General features: G+C 33.6%; 1 protein-coding gene across 3 annotated transcripts in view; it reads right to left on the bottom strand.

Annotated features, from left to right (window-relative positions):
* The window catches only part of Bili (FERM domain-containing protein 8 Bili), a 49,636-nt gene that overhangs the window by 19,574 nt on the left and 13,221 nt on the right, over nt 1-16,841 (bottom strand). For all 3 annotated transcript variants that reach the window (XM_067268043.1, XM_067268046.1, XM_067268045.1), the window contains exons 6-11: nt 9,546-9,604; nt 8,211-8,377; nt 7,469-7,654; nt 7,105-7,234; nt 3,449-3,607; nt 1,771-1,882 (exon numbers count right to left, since the gene is read on the bottom strand). In XM_067268043.1, the coding sequence (XP_067124144.1) occupies nt 1,771-1,882; nt 3,449-3,607; nt 7,105-7,234; nt 7,469-7,654; nt 8,211-8,377; nt 9,546-9,604 (813 nt within the window). The remainder of the gene's footprint in view (nt 1-1,770; nt 1,883-3,448; nt 3,608-7,104; nt 7,235-7,468; nt 7,655-8,210; nt 8,378-9,545; nt 9,605-16,841) is intronic.

Below are 16,841 nucleotides of genomic sequence, written 5' to 3' on the forward strand. Positions count from 1 at the left end.
ATTGGAAAAATAACTATTAATTAGTTATTTTTCCAATTTAATAATCTATTAAAGATCTCGCGGGCCGGATAGAAACTTTTCGCCAGCCGTAGCTGGCCCGCGGGTTGCCCGCCGTTGATCTAGTCTGCTCATGATTCACATAATCGGGCGAGGGTGGCCGAATATCTAGCAGGCGGCTAACAGCCCACAACCGCTCCGGGATATAAAGTCGCGTACTCTTTACGCGTGTGTCGCTTCTACCAGCTAAACCGTGACGTTGGTGCTCTGTAAAGCGCATGCGCCAATGCCTATAATCTGGCTGCTTGGAAGTTGACAGGCAGGCGGCTAACAGCTCAGAACTGGTCCGGGTTATAAAGTTGGACTCCGTACGCGTGTGTCGCTTCTACCAGCTAAACCGGGTGAGGTTGGTGCTCTGTAAACCGCATGTGCTAATGCCTATATAATCTGGCTGATTAGAAACTGACCCGGTTTCGACATTCCTTCCGCCACTGAATTATTCGAATATACAATAGCAATCTTATCGTTTTTTTTTCACATGTAGTATAGAAATTCGTAAAAGATACATAATGCAGTATAATAACATGTTAATTAATCAAAGTACGTTAAAATATGAAAATTTATATTTTATAAAATACAAGGGAAGGTCATTGGAAGGTGGAATCGGTGCTTCCATCGCTTCCAATGACGGCACGCCACTGATTTTAATCAATCCACTGAATTAACTCAAAAAATACACATCCTACAGAAAAATCATTGAATTAAAACTGTTAAGGAAGCTACAAATAGGCTATTAATTTCATCATAAATGGCACTACAATTGGTGAAAATGGGGTCAACTTTATTTCTTTACAAGGAAACCCTCATTATTTTATTGCATATTATGAGTCTATATCAAAAACAAACAAACTTTTATCTAAAGCATTTTTTCACAGGATATATGTATCAGAAGTTATGAACATTTGAAGTTTTACATAGTTGCCACACAGTGCACATGTGAATCTGTGGATATCTGCGAAGTTCAATGAGAAAAAAGAGGAAAAATGCTAAAAAAAAAATCATTAAGAAACTACTATTATTTGGTGGAATCAAGATTCTCTTTATCACGAGCTTGATGGCGTTAACATGCTGTGGCATTAGCTTTTGCATTAGTTCATTATTTGAAAAAAAAGAATGATTTCATCAAACAATAATATAGCTTTTAACTTAACTTACCTTTACAAATTACCCTTACAAATTATAATTTGTGTCAAAAGATAAATTAAGTTAAAAATAAGTAAAATATGAGGCTTTCAAAAATGAACCTGTTGTCATTCCATATTAGCACAAGAAATAGCAACGACAACTGAAACTTTAAGAAAAAAAAGTAAAAATTACACATTAACATTACACACACAAATAAAGAAAAACTTAAATAGGAAAATCACCTCTCAAGAAGAATTACTTGCAATCCCAAGGCTGTATTAAAAGCCAAAGAAAGTTTAAATATTAACTAAACTAATTCATTAATGTTGAAAATAAATGTTCATTTTACCACAAATAAATAAAAGTTACTTGTTCTCTTTAAGTTGGCATTTTATTTGATATAACATAAGAAATGCGGCAACTGTTTTAAAACGAAGGGTATACGAGATTTGGTTAAAAAAAAAATTTTCCACGAACAAAACATTATCATGTACAGTACAGTGCACAAAGAACTGAAATTTATCTCACCAACAATTAAATTTTTTCTAATTAAAAATCTTAAATAATGAAATTTCATTTATTACTAACCATCGTCTTCCGGTGGATCTGTTGCCGATAAATGATCTACTTGATCTCTCCAAGGATTCTGCTTCTTCAATTCTTCTACAAAAGCACATATTAACTTATCCATTAAAAATGCCTGAAAAGAAAATTATGAATTACTCACATTGATACAGTTAATCATTTACTCTATACAAATATTATTATAAATTTATTAAAGGTATGTTTGAATTTTTTCCTAAAAACAGGACTAGTCAGAACTAGGCAAACTAGACAATTATGAATGTCCAGAGTCTGGATCTGAAAGAACTAAATCGATTTATGAACTTTTATTTCTTCATACTGAATTTGAATTTATATATTTAGTCAACGAAATGAATACAGGTATCCCCGCTTAACATGAGATTTGATTGACATGCAAAATTAATTACGACAATTCCTTTTTATACACGGCAGAAGTTTTAATTAATGCAGCTTTACCAGCTGTCTTTCCTTAACATAGATATCGTATTTTGATATATGCGGTAGGATTGAAGGATTAATTAACCACATTAATCAAGGGATACCTGTATTATCTAAACCGATGAGCTTTCAGGTTTCATTTATTACCAACATCTTTAGAGCATGGATACAAGAAAGTATCTGACTGGATTAGTTGGAAAGTTTCTGATATTGGATCTTATCAGCATTCAGATTTCCATAGGAAATCTTATATTATCTTCTTTTAATATCATTACAAATACACATTTTCTTACTACATGTATATGCTGGTATGTGCCACTTAATGGTGTTCCACTCAATAACAGGTCCTGTAAGATTATAATGAAGCTGAAAGATTTGTAGCACTGTAATGGCATACAGTGGCATCACAATGCATTAATGCATAAACATACCTACAGCACAGTCAGTCAAATAAAAGTACATAAGGTATGTCCAAAAAGTTTATGGAATGAAGTATTTTCAAAACATTTCTGAACACAAATACTATAATTTATAGTGCCATTATAAATACAATAATACCAACATTTATAATAGTAACAATAATACAATAATAATAATAAATGATAGCAAGGCACTCGACAAAATGACTTTTGTTGAGTGCTCCGCCATTGCTGGTAATTAATGTTACCAAGTTGATGGATTCCCATTAAATTTATTTGGAGATACAGTATTTTTGATGGGAAGTTTTGGGAAACTGATTTTTATATCAGTATTTATACAGTATTGTGTTATAAGATACTGTACTGTACATTTTTTTGAGCAGCCTAAAATTTTGAGCCTAGCAATCTTTTATATCATGCCCAAGTTCAGGTGTTCAGCTCAGGATCAATATCGCACCACATTTAGTGGGAAGATGCTCAAATTTAGTGGGAACTCGAGTTTGAACTAGTGAAAATTGGTAGCAGTTGGATTACTGGATGTATTAAACTAGCAAATGTACAAATTACATAGACTGTACCATACATATATTTAAATAATTTCATTAATTTTATAGTTAAACTAGCTCAATTAATACTTAATTATACTATTCTAAATCGCAGATGTAAAACATTTTGTTATATTTGATTTTTGTCTTATGTTTCTATGTAATTGAGAGTAAAATAGTTAAATCAAGCTTATGAAAATGTTAATAGTGAATCAACGTATAGAAATTTCAAAAGCAACAGATAGTTTATTTTTATTATTACAATTGTTAATTACCGACCTGGCGAGAAAATATCTGCAGTAGTTTAGATTCCTGTCTTCTTGTACCGGGCATATGAAACTGTATAAAAAGGCAAGGTAAACAATCTGAATTGTTGGCTTGAAGTGGACTAGCATAATCCCAAGAAAACTGCTGATAATGCAAACTTAATAGAACTACCTATAAAATATCATAAATAAGAACGATATATATAATTTCTTAATCATTTTCATATTACAAAAAATAACTAATTAATTTTTAAATTAATTGATTCAATTAATTTTTAAAATACCACTCTAAAATGTAAACAAGATACATGAAAATTATTTCCAGTTAATTTAAAATTAGTAACAATTTATTATATCTTATTTACATTATTATCAAAAATTTCAACTTCTTTACAATCAACTAAATCAATGGAAACCAAACTTTTTAAATAATAGGTAAAATTATGCATAAGTTGTATGTAGTTGGATTACAAAATTTGTATATTCTATATATATACTAAAAGTAGGCATACAGGTACTCCTCACTTTACAACCTATCTGCTTAACGACCACTCGCACTTACGACCAATCGAGTTTCGACCTGAAATTCGGGAAATCCCCTTTCTCAGCTTGAGTGTCGATCAGTGGCAATTGGTGACATGCTTACTGAGCATAGTATAGGCTTGGTATGCACTTTTTTTAGTCAGTGTGATGTAATTTAAACAATTGCAGGCCTTGCCAATATGCTTAATTTAGATGTTGAAGTGGAAGACATTGCTGAATTAGTGGATTATGCCGATGGAGAGCTAACGAATGAAGATTTAATAGAGTTAGAAGCGATGCAGTATTTGGAAGAGGAAGAAGATGAAAGAACTGAAGAAGTGAAAAAGAAATTCACAGTACATGGGTAAGCTGGTGTGTTCTCCAAAATTAATGTGGCTATGTTGGAACTTGAGGATATGGATCCAAATACTGAACGTTTTCACATAAAGATGAATGTGGGATGAGTGAACTTTTGAAGTGCTATAGAGAAATTTATCAAGTAAAAAGATTACAATGCAAACCACAGTTACGAGTTTATTTTCGACTGTTACATCCAAGACCTCCGCCCTTGAAGGTACAACTTCTATTTCATCGTCGTCATCTCTCTTACCTGGGGGAAAAAAACCTCTACAGCACCAGATAACCAAATAAACTTGCTTATCGACCAATTCGCTTAACGACGTAGTCGTTGGAACGGAACTTGGTCATAAAGTGAGGAGTACCTGTATTTCTATTATTTATAAGTGATGTATCAAATATGTTTGTATGCTGGATTAATATGTGCTGTGGCTGGATTTGGCTTGGAGTCATAAGGTCAGTATGCATCAGTCTCGGACATGCATCAGTGAACAATTTAACAAGCTTTTACTAGAATATCTGGCAACTAACAAGATGGCAGAAGCAAACAGCACTATATTGGCATTTGCAGAATTATTTTGTCAAAATAATTTTGGATTAATACAGATGAATAGTAAAAATGATGATGATAATGAAATATTTTAATTAGCTGCTATTGTTGCTATGATGAAACCTAAACAAACATCTGTCTGTACAAAAACGTTAACATTTCATACTCCATTTTCAAGCATAGTCTTCTACTTACTACTAGCGACATAGCCTATACGTTTCAATTAAACGTATTAAAAAAACTTTTTAAATCATCAAATAATCTTATATTTAATTACAACATATGGGATTAAATAACATTACTTGCTAACCATCTTATTTGATTTTTATGATTATTTTATAACGTCACTAAATATAACCTTGGAGGTGGCCATATTGCTTCATCAGTGTTCACCATATCTACAACCTGATGGGTGCCATGTGCATCGGTGAACTCATTGATTAATATTGGAACACATTTTTGTACATTGCAGTTCAATGACATGCTGTTTGATGCATACTGGAATGTACCCATTGTTTGGGTGCCACTGACTACATGGTTACATGAAGTTCTCTACTTTCATGAAAGATATGTGCCTTTTGAATCAGCAGTCAGTCACTTTAATGCAAAATAAACAAATGTTTTTGACCATTTTCAATGGCCATCTTCAGGCTAATATATAAATCAAATGTTATTTAAACTTAATGAAACAAATGATACATTACATTTAAACACAGATGTGTTCGAATATGATATGAGTAAAAACATGGAGTCTATCTAGATAATGCATTACATTACATATCCAATTAACATTAAATTTATCCTTCTTAGTTAATACAGCAATAAATAATCATTATATTATTATTAATGTGTCTGAAATTGATCCAACTGAAAATGTTTTGATAGTATAACTAGCTGACAATGCAGTTGCAAATTGAGAGAGAATTGAGAATTCAAATCTGTTTGAGATTATGTATCCTACAAATTTTTGTAAGATTATTTCCAAAGTAGACTTTTATTAAATAAACAATAATTATCAGAAATTTAGAATATTCAAAATAATCATTAAAATTACCAAAAATGTGATATGTTTACCTATAATTTTAAAAAAGAAGAAATAAACATAAGTACCAGTAGTATCAACAAGTTCACGAAATTTGTTTGTAGTACCAAAACTATGATTCACACAAGTGTATTACTAGTGATGTATAATAGTCTGGAACCTTAAGCACATCCACACCCATTCAGGTTCTCATTTGACAGTAAAGGAGTATGTGGATAAATTGACCAAAACGTAGCATAACACTCCAAGTCATACAGTGATGACAGGAACAAATTTTCTGATGACAGAAAGTATTCTCATAGCCACCAAATTCCTGAGATCTTGCAGCGTGTAATTTCTCGTTGTTCCTTAAAACAAAATCAGAATTTCAAGATAAGTATTTTCCAATGACAGATGGCATCAAACTCAATGTGATAGCTTATCTGCACGGCATTCCTAAAAAAGCCTTCCAGCAATGCTTTGAAGAATGGCAGAATTACTGAAACAAAGAAAGTATGTTTGTTCCCAAGGACAATACTTTGATAGTGACTAAGTTGCCCTGTGTGGCAGTTCAGATTTATGCCATTTATAGTCCAATTATGGATACTTTTTGATACTACTGGTTTATCGTATTGAAATTTCTCAATACTAATCTTCAGTAAGTGGAAACAGATACATTTCAAAACATTAATTACACACACACGCACACACACACACACACACACACACACACACACACACACACACATATATATATATAAATAATATTTTGATATGCTTTAATTTTGGTACAAATGCAGCAATGAAGATATAGCAGTATAATATATATAGATGTATGTACTAGTACCTTGGTAGTAGTTATACCTTGGTACAATGATGTTTATTGTGTTTTACACGGTTTAAGCCATCTCTAATAAAGTGGAAAGCACTTGATTTTTAGCATCGTTTTGAGAAATATTTCCAGAGTTTTCCATTTCTAAATTTTACCCCAGTTTTTAGGGTCTTTAAAATTCCAGATAGGTATTTTGGGGTTATCTCATGAAAGGTCACATAAACCATTGATTCCTTAAGACTTTTCTTTACTCCTGTGGGCATGGTCTACAGTTCTGATAAGGTCCAACTACCTAATTCAGAACCACATTTGTATCTTAGTTAGGATAAACTATAATTTCTTACTTTAATACTAAAATTCTTGATTCTGTATCAATCTCCTACTTACAGCTTCATTATGTTTAATCAAATGAATTCCTTCTCTGTTGATAGCAATTAATATTGGCATGTCATAATGATTAATTAATGCCGATATACCTTTCACTGATCTTTCCACTTGTCCTTGAAAAAATGCACTCCTGTAATCACAAAAGAGAATAATATATTGATTTTATGTATTCGTTACTGACATTGCAATTACAAAATTATATAAATAAGAAAATAAAATTCTTTTACATAAATCATGATTACTTTTATTCAAATAATTTTCTTAAATGTATAATTAATAAGACTTTGTATATCATTAATTAACAAAATAATACACATTAATGCATTTTTACTATAAATAATTGAATCATTTATATGAATCATACCCATAATAAGGAAGGGCCCAACAAAATTCTAAATATTTTCTTAAAAGTTTGTATGTCGTCGTATTAGATGATATATTTTTATACTTTTCGATTATTCTATGTTCTGGGCCAGTTTTTGAACCGAAACCAAAGAACGACCATCCTCTTTTGCAGGCATGAGCAGGAAGATAATCTTGTAGTCTCGTTCTATAATAGAAATAAATAAATATAAAACATTGAACATTTTTGGCCAATTTAGAGGCCTCTCTCAGGTTTTAAACCAATACAATTCAAATGTTTAAACTGAGAGTTCCAAAAAAGTAATGTTCTTACATTGCTTTCGTATTAGATTTCAAATTCAGTTTTGTCTCCTGCATTTACATCTACTGTAACAACAGAAAAGTGTTGAAACACTTTTCTGTTGTTATAGTGATAGTTATAGTTTCTATGTACATACAGCCTAAAGATGTGATTTAGTATAACTTTTATAAAATATTGGTTGTGTTGCTTGGCAAACCAATGACATGGTCCATTTCAAATGAAACAGGCTATGTCATTGCTTATCCAGCTGTATTAAAGCTGCTTTACTAGTCCTATAGTAATAATTCATACTAATTTAATAATAAATGTTTAAACATCACATAATTATTTTATAATTTTCATAACTATGCAAAAATAATCAGCTAAAAAAATTAATTAAGACGAATTCTGCACTATTACAATGTAAGTCGAAACATTAGAGGGTCAAAAATCAAAAAATTACCTAAAATAATTTGGTGTGTGTATATGAATATCAAATGCACCTAATTCAAGTCGTGCTTGAATTCCAGCTAACACTTCGCAATCTTCTATTTCACAAGGATATCTTCCATCTAGAATATTCGCTTTGGCTTCCTCGTACAATAGTTCCATTATTTTCATGTCATCAATCTAGTGTAAAAAAAATTATTTTTTAATATTTACTCATAAGGAATAAATTATCTTGGTTAAGAGTATTAACTTATAAACAAGTTGAATCATTTTGAATAATTTGGCATAGCATACATACATGCACAAATTTCTAAACAAATACAGTGTACCCAAAAAGTCACTTTCAAAATGAGGGATATCACTGTATCCTGAGAAACACTATTTTTGGTCCCAACTTCTTTGAAAATAATGCTAACCAAGACACGTATGGGAACATGCTGGATGACAGTGATCCAGCATACAGTTGTAAAGACATTTGGTTAAAATACATTCAAGTCTGAAAAATAAGCATAATATTAACTTGGTCTGTACGAGTCTGGACTGTAAAGTGGACAAAGTAGAATATTCTGGCCTGGATCAACTGGCTTTGCTCTATGTTCCAGCATATTGTTGCGATGGTATTGGACAATTTTTGGAGTGTACGGAAACACTCAAGCTATTGTGCTAATTCTCTGGTGGTTAATCATGGATTACTATCTATCAGTTGCAAGAGAATGTCATTATCAATGGTGAAATTGCTGCCTGGACAGGGTTCATCTTAAAGTGAGAAATTGCCATTCTCAAATTTCTCAAACCAATTGTAGCAGGTCTACCTGTTGATTGTGTCCTCACCAAATGCCTTGCAGATGAGACCATGAGCCCTCATTGCATTCTGGCCACTTTGAAGCAATAGAACAATAGCATGTGAATGTGTTCTTTTGAAAGTTTCATATTATCAGACATTACCAATCCAATACAACCATTCTCTCTAGAACATCTCACACGTTCTACGAAACTTAGGTCTAGAGATCTTACTAGCTATTCTACATGAAAAATATATTCACTGTCAAGAAAATCATTGATATGTGCATCCCTATGTAAGTGAGCATTACCATCCACAAATATAAAATCTGCACTCATCATCTCAGAAACATCTCATATGGTGTTCCAAAACTTCATCTCCATATCTTCTTGCAGTAATGGTATAATGGCAGCTCTTGAAAAAATGTGAAGAGCTCAGTGTAGCCATTAAGCATAATGCCTTCTCAGACCATGCCACCACCACTAGAATGAATATCATGCAGGTAGTAGCCATCATTATGCAAAAACATTTATTTTATTGGATAAATAATTATTCAATAATACTTACTCTTATTTCTTCTCTTCTATCAAAAAATACATTGCGTTGAAAAGATAATATTGGTTCATCTGAAAATATTAAAAGCAGTTAGAAGAATAGAGATATTTTTAATTACACTGGACAACAAAAAAAATAATGCACCACGAAGGACTTGTTGGATTCGAATAAAAATTGGTATGTGACGTTGTCATAGCTAGACAGGTATATGATTGCAACCATAAAGCAAAAACATACTTTATTTTGCAGTAATGTTCAATATAGTGCAGGCATTAATATCCCGTTGGGCCGCCTCTAGTGTGGATACAAGATGTGATATACCTCTGCATGGAGGCATAAAGGTTGCGTATAATGTTCTGTGGCATATCTGTCAATGCGTGATGCAACTGGGATTCAAGATGTGTCAGATCCCACGGCTGTCGCAGCTGGCGTCCCAGGTAGTCCCACACATGTTCGATTAATGATAAATCTGGAGACCGTGCAGGCCAAGGAAGTGTGGCAATGTTACGTAGGCATGCTTGGGAGACTGCTGCAGTGTGTGACCGGGCATTATCTTGCTGGAATATGCCTGTCAGAAGCCCTGCCATGAGGGGCAACACATGTGGCCGGAGGATGTATTGCACATACCGTTGGGCTGTGAGGGCATGACAACTAGAGATGTCCTACTGTCGTATGTTACGGCTCCCCCACACCATAACACCGGGAATTGGGCCCATGTGCCGCTCCACAGTATAGGCTGGGTTGACGCCTTGACCAGCGGGCCGCCATACCCTCACACGGCCATTGTGAGCCCCCAAACAAAAGTGGGATTTGTTGCTGAAGACAATATGCTGCCAGTCGGTAGCTGTCCATGATTGTCGTAAAAGACACCACTGCAGACGGAGGCATTTGTGGGTGGCTGTTAATGGTAGAACACATACTGGGCATTGAGAGACCAATCCGCCTTCTACTAAGCGCCTGGAAATAGTGTGGCTGGATACACGGTTCTGTAACGCAGGTGCCACTGCTGCATGAATGGTAGATGACGAAGCTGTAGGCGCTGTCCGTACTTGATGTACAATGAGACAATCCTCCCACCTGGTGGTCTGTCAATAGCGTCCGGAGTCTGTTTGCCGTTCATGCATACCCCTACGTACCCACTGCTCATAACACATCCTAACAGTTCCATCAGAACGGTTCAGATGGCGGCCAATCCAGCGGTATGACCATCCTCCTTCTCTCAATCCAATGATGCAACCTCTCTTAAACTCACTTAACTGAGTGTAAGGCTGTTGAATGTGTCGTAGAGGCATGTCTTTCACTCAACGAAGTCACAACCATCAACACAAGCGCAAGACATATGCACAAGTTGTCACAGCATGCACCTTTATACCAGATAGAAGAAACACTTTTCTACCCTCTGGTGGCAATACAACACAAGAACCTGATCCCAAAAGCTAATCATTTACATATCTAGCTATGATGATGCAACATACCAATTTTTATTCAAATCCAACAAGTCCTTCATGGTGCGTTATTTTTTTTGTCGTCCAGTGTATAAAAATCACCATATTAATTAATTAATACGGTGATTGTACATATTAATTAATATTTAAAAAATATATCAGTCAAGTAAATATCTACTTTTTATAAAGACAACTATCAAATTAAAGATAAATATCAAAAATAATTCAAATAGTAATTATAATCTTTAAAAATTTTATATAAACACTAGCTGACCCGGCCACACGTTGTTGTGGCTCAAAATGTATCTATTATAAATGTATAACACTTCCTTCATGGGGGAATTTCAAAATATCCTTTCTTAGTGTACACTCTCTTGACATACCTTATTAAAACGCAAAAAACCGCATCTAAAATAGTATAATAGAAGCCGAGTTCTTCACAGTGAGCCTTAATCCTGTCCCTCTCTCCCGCAAAGGGAATATCAAAAAATCCCTTTTTACTGTATATTCTGTTGATGTAACCTATTAAAACGCAATCAAAAACGCAAAAAAACTGCATGTAAAATAGTATAATAGAAGCCGAGTTCTTCACGGTAAGCCTTAATCCTGTCCATCTCCCCCAGTGAGGGGAATTTCGACATGTATATTATATAAAAACACGTGCGTATTCGAATGCAATGTTGAGTCAAAATTTCAAAGGAATTGGTAGGAACAAACAAACGTTATATTTTATTTATATAGATAGATAGAAAATGATCTGCTTTAGTCCATTCTCACAGAAAGGCATAATGCCTCACAGAAAAGCAAACTTAGGTCGTCGGAGTTAGTGCCATCTGTTGGACATAAAAGCTTTAATCCTAGATGATATCTTTTAATTTATATGAATGTTTAACGGAATAATATATAGCCTATGTCCACCCTGAAGGTCCATTCTAAATATTGGTGAAAGAATTTTTGAAATCGGATAAAAACAAAAAATTTTGTCCAAAAATTAAAAAAAAATGTTAAGGGTGAACAACCCTTATCACTTAGGGGTATGAAAAATAGATAGTAGCCGATTCTCAGACCTACTGAATATGCATATAAAATTTGGTAAAAATCGGTAAAGCCGTTTCGGAGGAGTAAGGTAACTAACATTGTAACACGAGAATTTTATATATAAGATTTCAAACCTTTAGCACATTGTACTTTTGTCACAAAATCAATTATTTAATAGAAAAACATTCCCACAACTTTAATATCGTTATCGTGACAGCCAGACGGTTGAGTTAAGGCATCGGTCTACCGTTCTAGGGAATTCGTAATCAAATTCGGGCAGTCAAAAAACCCCAGGAATTTTTCACGAGTGGTCCATTTTAGATATGTTAAGTCCCATCCTTCATCACCGTTGTTGCTCCTCACTGTGGGCATAGCCAAATCCACAATATGTATGGAAAAAAGATTCTCTTAGTGCCCACAAGGCAGAAAGAGCAAATATATATTTATATTCTTATAAAAACGTAATATTAAAAGTGGTGAAGATCATTTTAGTATGAATATTAATGTAACTGAATCATTTTATTTCTAGCAATTCTTTAATTTTACAAATGTATTACAGAATGTTTGTCAGAACTATATTGATTCATATCATATAGAAAAAGAACTGGCCAAAAATATTTCAAATCTTCTGCTGTATACTTTTTAATGTAAAATACCTTTCTATAGATAAAAACGTACCTTTTTCACTACAGCACAATAATCTTAATTAAATGAATGAATGTTTTCGACCATCATTTAATAATCATCTTTGGATCATGGATCAAATATACAGAATAGAGTAAAATTTCAAAATATTAAAACATATAACTATTAACACACTAAAAACCTTTTTTATATCCCAGTACAAATAGCTTTTAGATAAAAACTATCGTTTTTATCTAAAAGCTATTTGTACTGGGATATAAAAAAGGTTTTTAATTTATCCTTCTCAGGGATTGTGCGAGAAGTTGGTCATATAACTTTTTTTTTTTTTTTTTTGGAACTTTATACATTCATACATTTTTTGGTGAAATTAAATCATAATTTAAATTATGAAACTTTATTTTATTTTTAAAAAAGTAAGATTATTAAAAAAAATAGCTTTTATCTACTTTACTAATGCATGGAACAAGCACATTATAGGCTTTTGTGGATTGTCCTGAGCTTCATTGGGATCAACCAACATGCATAAAAGATAGAGAGCAATGCTACTATCCTATGCTCTACTAGTGATGATAAATTATTGGAATCTGGGTATAATTCAAATCAAATAATGATGTCAGATGCATTCTGAGTGGAAGAAATGGCACTTGGAGTACTAGATCTGGCAGGATGCCCTGTCTGTAATGAACTCAATTGTAGAATTTACTTACAAAAATTTAACAACATAAAAATTAAAATTATTATTTACTTTTTGTGCATTCTGTATGATAATATAACAACCAACAACACTTGACCAATTGTTATTATATAAATGTAAGACACACACACCTTTATGCTGAGAACTATAAATTTAAATTTAATCATAAAAAACAAACATTTTCGGCCACTCCACTGGCCATCATCAGGTTAACTATATTCGAATACTATTTCGAACAACCCGTTCAAAATTGAAATAGATTACAATAGAACTCACGCGCTCAACTACGTAAACCAAATGTAATATAAATAACATAGAAAATAAATAAAACAAAATAAATAAAATAAAACATGCCAATGGTACATGTAAACATAGCAATATCTATATATCTATAGGCAATCATTTGTGCCTAGTTAATGTGTTCTTGTGACTTTTTTAATTAGAAACTTCCAAGCTGATGGTAAAATGGTCGCATCTTTGTAATTTAAGCATTTTTTGGTTAAGCTGGACTTATAAATTTCACATTTTTCGGTTGTCGCTGCAAGTGTCGGCGAATGGACAGGTGTTATGATTTTGGCTTCTTCCCATTTAACAACGGATCCCTCCGTCTGCGCCATTTTTGCTAACGTTGTTGTGCATTTACTTTTTGTCACATCATATCTGTGTTCCTTAAGTCTTTTAGTTAGGCTTCTCGTCGTAACCCCGATGTATTCTTTCTCTATCCCTAGTTGGTCGTTGCTGTACGGTATCGAGTACACCCCCGGCTGCTCACTCCGTTTAATTTCTTCCTTGTCGTTTCTTAGTCATTTATATATCGAGGGAGCTCTTTTGTACACAATATTGCTGTTCCTGTGGCTCGCAATACACTCCATAACAGAGGATAGACGCTTATTATACGTGAATTTCGTGATGCCGTTTGTAAGATCTCGTTTTTTCTTGTTTTCCTTAGGATTCTTGTACGCTGCAATCAAACGTTCAACTGTTCTTGGACCATATCCCAGCATCTTGGCCACTTGCCTGATTCTCTCCAGTTCCCGCATCGTATCCATTATGTTAAAGCAATATTGAAACGCTCTTCTAATTAACGCTCTAAATGCTGAGAGTTTATAGGTAATAGGATCATTGGATGTTGACGGTATATATAGCGGGTCGTGTGTAGGCTTTATATAAACTTTCGTGTTTATTGCTCCGTTCTTAAATGTAATACCAATGTCCAAAAAATGTAATTCGTCGCCACTAAGTTGCTCCAAGTTTAGCCGTAGGCCATGATCGTTGGAGCAACTTAGTGGCGACGAATTACATTTTTTGGACATTGGTATTACATTTAAGAACGGAGCAATAAACACGAAAGTTTATATAAAGCCTACACACGACCCGCTATATATACCGTCAACATCCAATGATCCTATTACCTATAAACTCTCAGCATTTAGAGCGTTAATTAGAAGAGCGTTTCAATATTGCTTTAACATAATGGATACGATGCGGGAACTGGAGAGAATCAGGCAAGTGGCCAAGATGCTGGGATATGGTCCAAGAACAGTTGAACGTTTGATTGCAGCGTACAAGAATCCTAAGGAAAACAAGAAAAAACGAGATCTTACAAACGGCATCACGAAATTCACGTATAATAAGCGTCTATCCTCTGTTATGGAGTGTATTGCGAGCCACAGGAACAGCAATATTGTGTACAAAAGAGCTCCCTCGATATATAAATGACTAAGAAACGACAAGGAAGAAATTAAACGGAGTGAGCAGCCGGGGGTGTACTCGATACCGTACAGCAACGACCAACTAGGGATAGAGAAAGAATACATCGGGGTTACGACGAGAAGCCTAACTAAAAGACTTAAGGAGCACAGATATGATGTGACGAAAAGTAAATGCACAACAACGTTAGCAAAAATGGCGCAGACGGAGGGATCCGTTGTTAAATGGGAAGAAGCCAAAATCATAACACCTGTCCATTCGCCGACACTTGCAGCGACAACCGAAAAATGTGAAATTTATAAGTCCAGCTTAACCAAAAAATGCTTAAATTACAAAGATGCGACCATTTTACCATCAGCTTGGAAGTTTCTAATTAAAAAAGTCACAAGAACACATTAACTAGGCACAAATGATTGCCTATAGATATATAGATATTGCTATGTTTACATGTACCATTGGCATGTTTTATTTTATTTATTTTGTTTTATTTATTTTCTATGTTATTTATATTACATTTGGTTTACGTAGTTGAGTGCGTGAGTTCTATTGTAATCTATTTCAATTTTGAACGGGTTGTTCGAAATAGTATTCGAATATAGTTAACCTGATGATGGCCAGTGGAGTGGCCGAAAACGTTTGTTTTTTATGATTAAATTTAAATTTATAGTTCTCAGCATAAAGGTGTGTGTCTTACAGTTAAATAGAGTCTGAGTGAGAGTAGGAAAAGTATTATATAAATAACAACAGCAACATTTAATGTTTAAGAAATGAAAATTCAATTATTGATTTTTACAATTTATAGATAATAGTATTTAATTTCCAAATAGAAGTAAAGACCAGTTTATAGTCTGATGACTAGCTGTTGTTAAAGTTGACAAGAACTTTGTCTGGTTTATAGTCATACTCCCAGCAGCTAACTTGGCTTGACTTGCCATTGGCAACAACATTCAAAGTCAAACATCGTTCTACTTTGGAGATGGGTTGTTAGACCAGAAGTGCATGTCTATAGTGTCTATAGTTTGACAGCCAGCAGTGTGAAGGAGGAACTTTGCCAACCCTGCTGTCACTGCATCGCACTACTGTTGAATCATAAACTGATCCTAACTCTCATCAAAAATTTCTTTGTTCTTAAAACTGAAAAATGATAGTTCTAGTCTTCCACAAACCAAGCAAGTAAATAAAATAACAAACGTATTAACCTTATGGTTCTCCCAGCAGGATGGTGAAAAAATTAACACAAAATGAATGCTTTCAGTCTACTTCTAAACCAAATGATCACCATATTGAATCAGGCTACTTTACCACTACTATTAATAATTAATTTCTAAGTAATTTGGTACTAGAGGTAGGCATTAGGCAGCATCGCTTATTAAATTTAATAATTATAATTAAATAATATTTACTAAATAATTTAGAATATTCTGGAAGAAAAGAATCATCCAGAGCAGGACTCGAACCCGCAACTCCTGCTTACTGTGCAGATACGTTGCAGTACTTCCAAGACTGAAAGTATTTGTTTTGTGTCAATTTTTTCACAATCCTGCTGGGAAAAACATAAGGTTATTGTGTTCATTAATGAAAGTAGTCTTAATGTAATGAGAAAGAGTTTATATACAACAGTTATCACCTTGGCTAATAATAATAGGTGTTTACTGTCCTGGATTTATGTAATACATCAGGCTGACGAATGTTAAAGATTATAATGCGTGTGCTATTTGACCATCTAAGAATTATGTATGGTTCTCACAAAAAATGTTAGTTCAGCCTTTTTGTATA

Source organism: Centruroides vittatus, unplaced genomic scaffold (assembly GCF_030686945.1).
Source record: "Centruroides vittatus isolate TY-2023 unplaced genomic scaffold, ASM3068694v2 contig_3129, whole genome shotgun sequence".
NCBI classification, from domain to species: Eukaryota; Metazoa; Arthropoda; class Arachnida; order Scorpiones; family Buthidae; genus Centruroides; species Centruroides vittatus.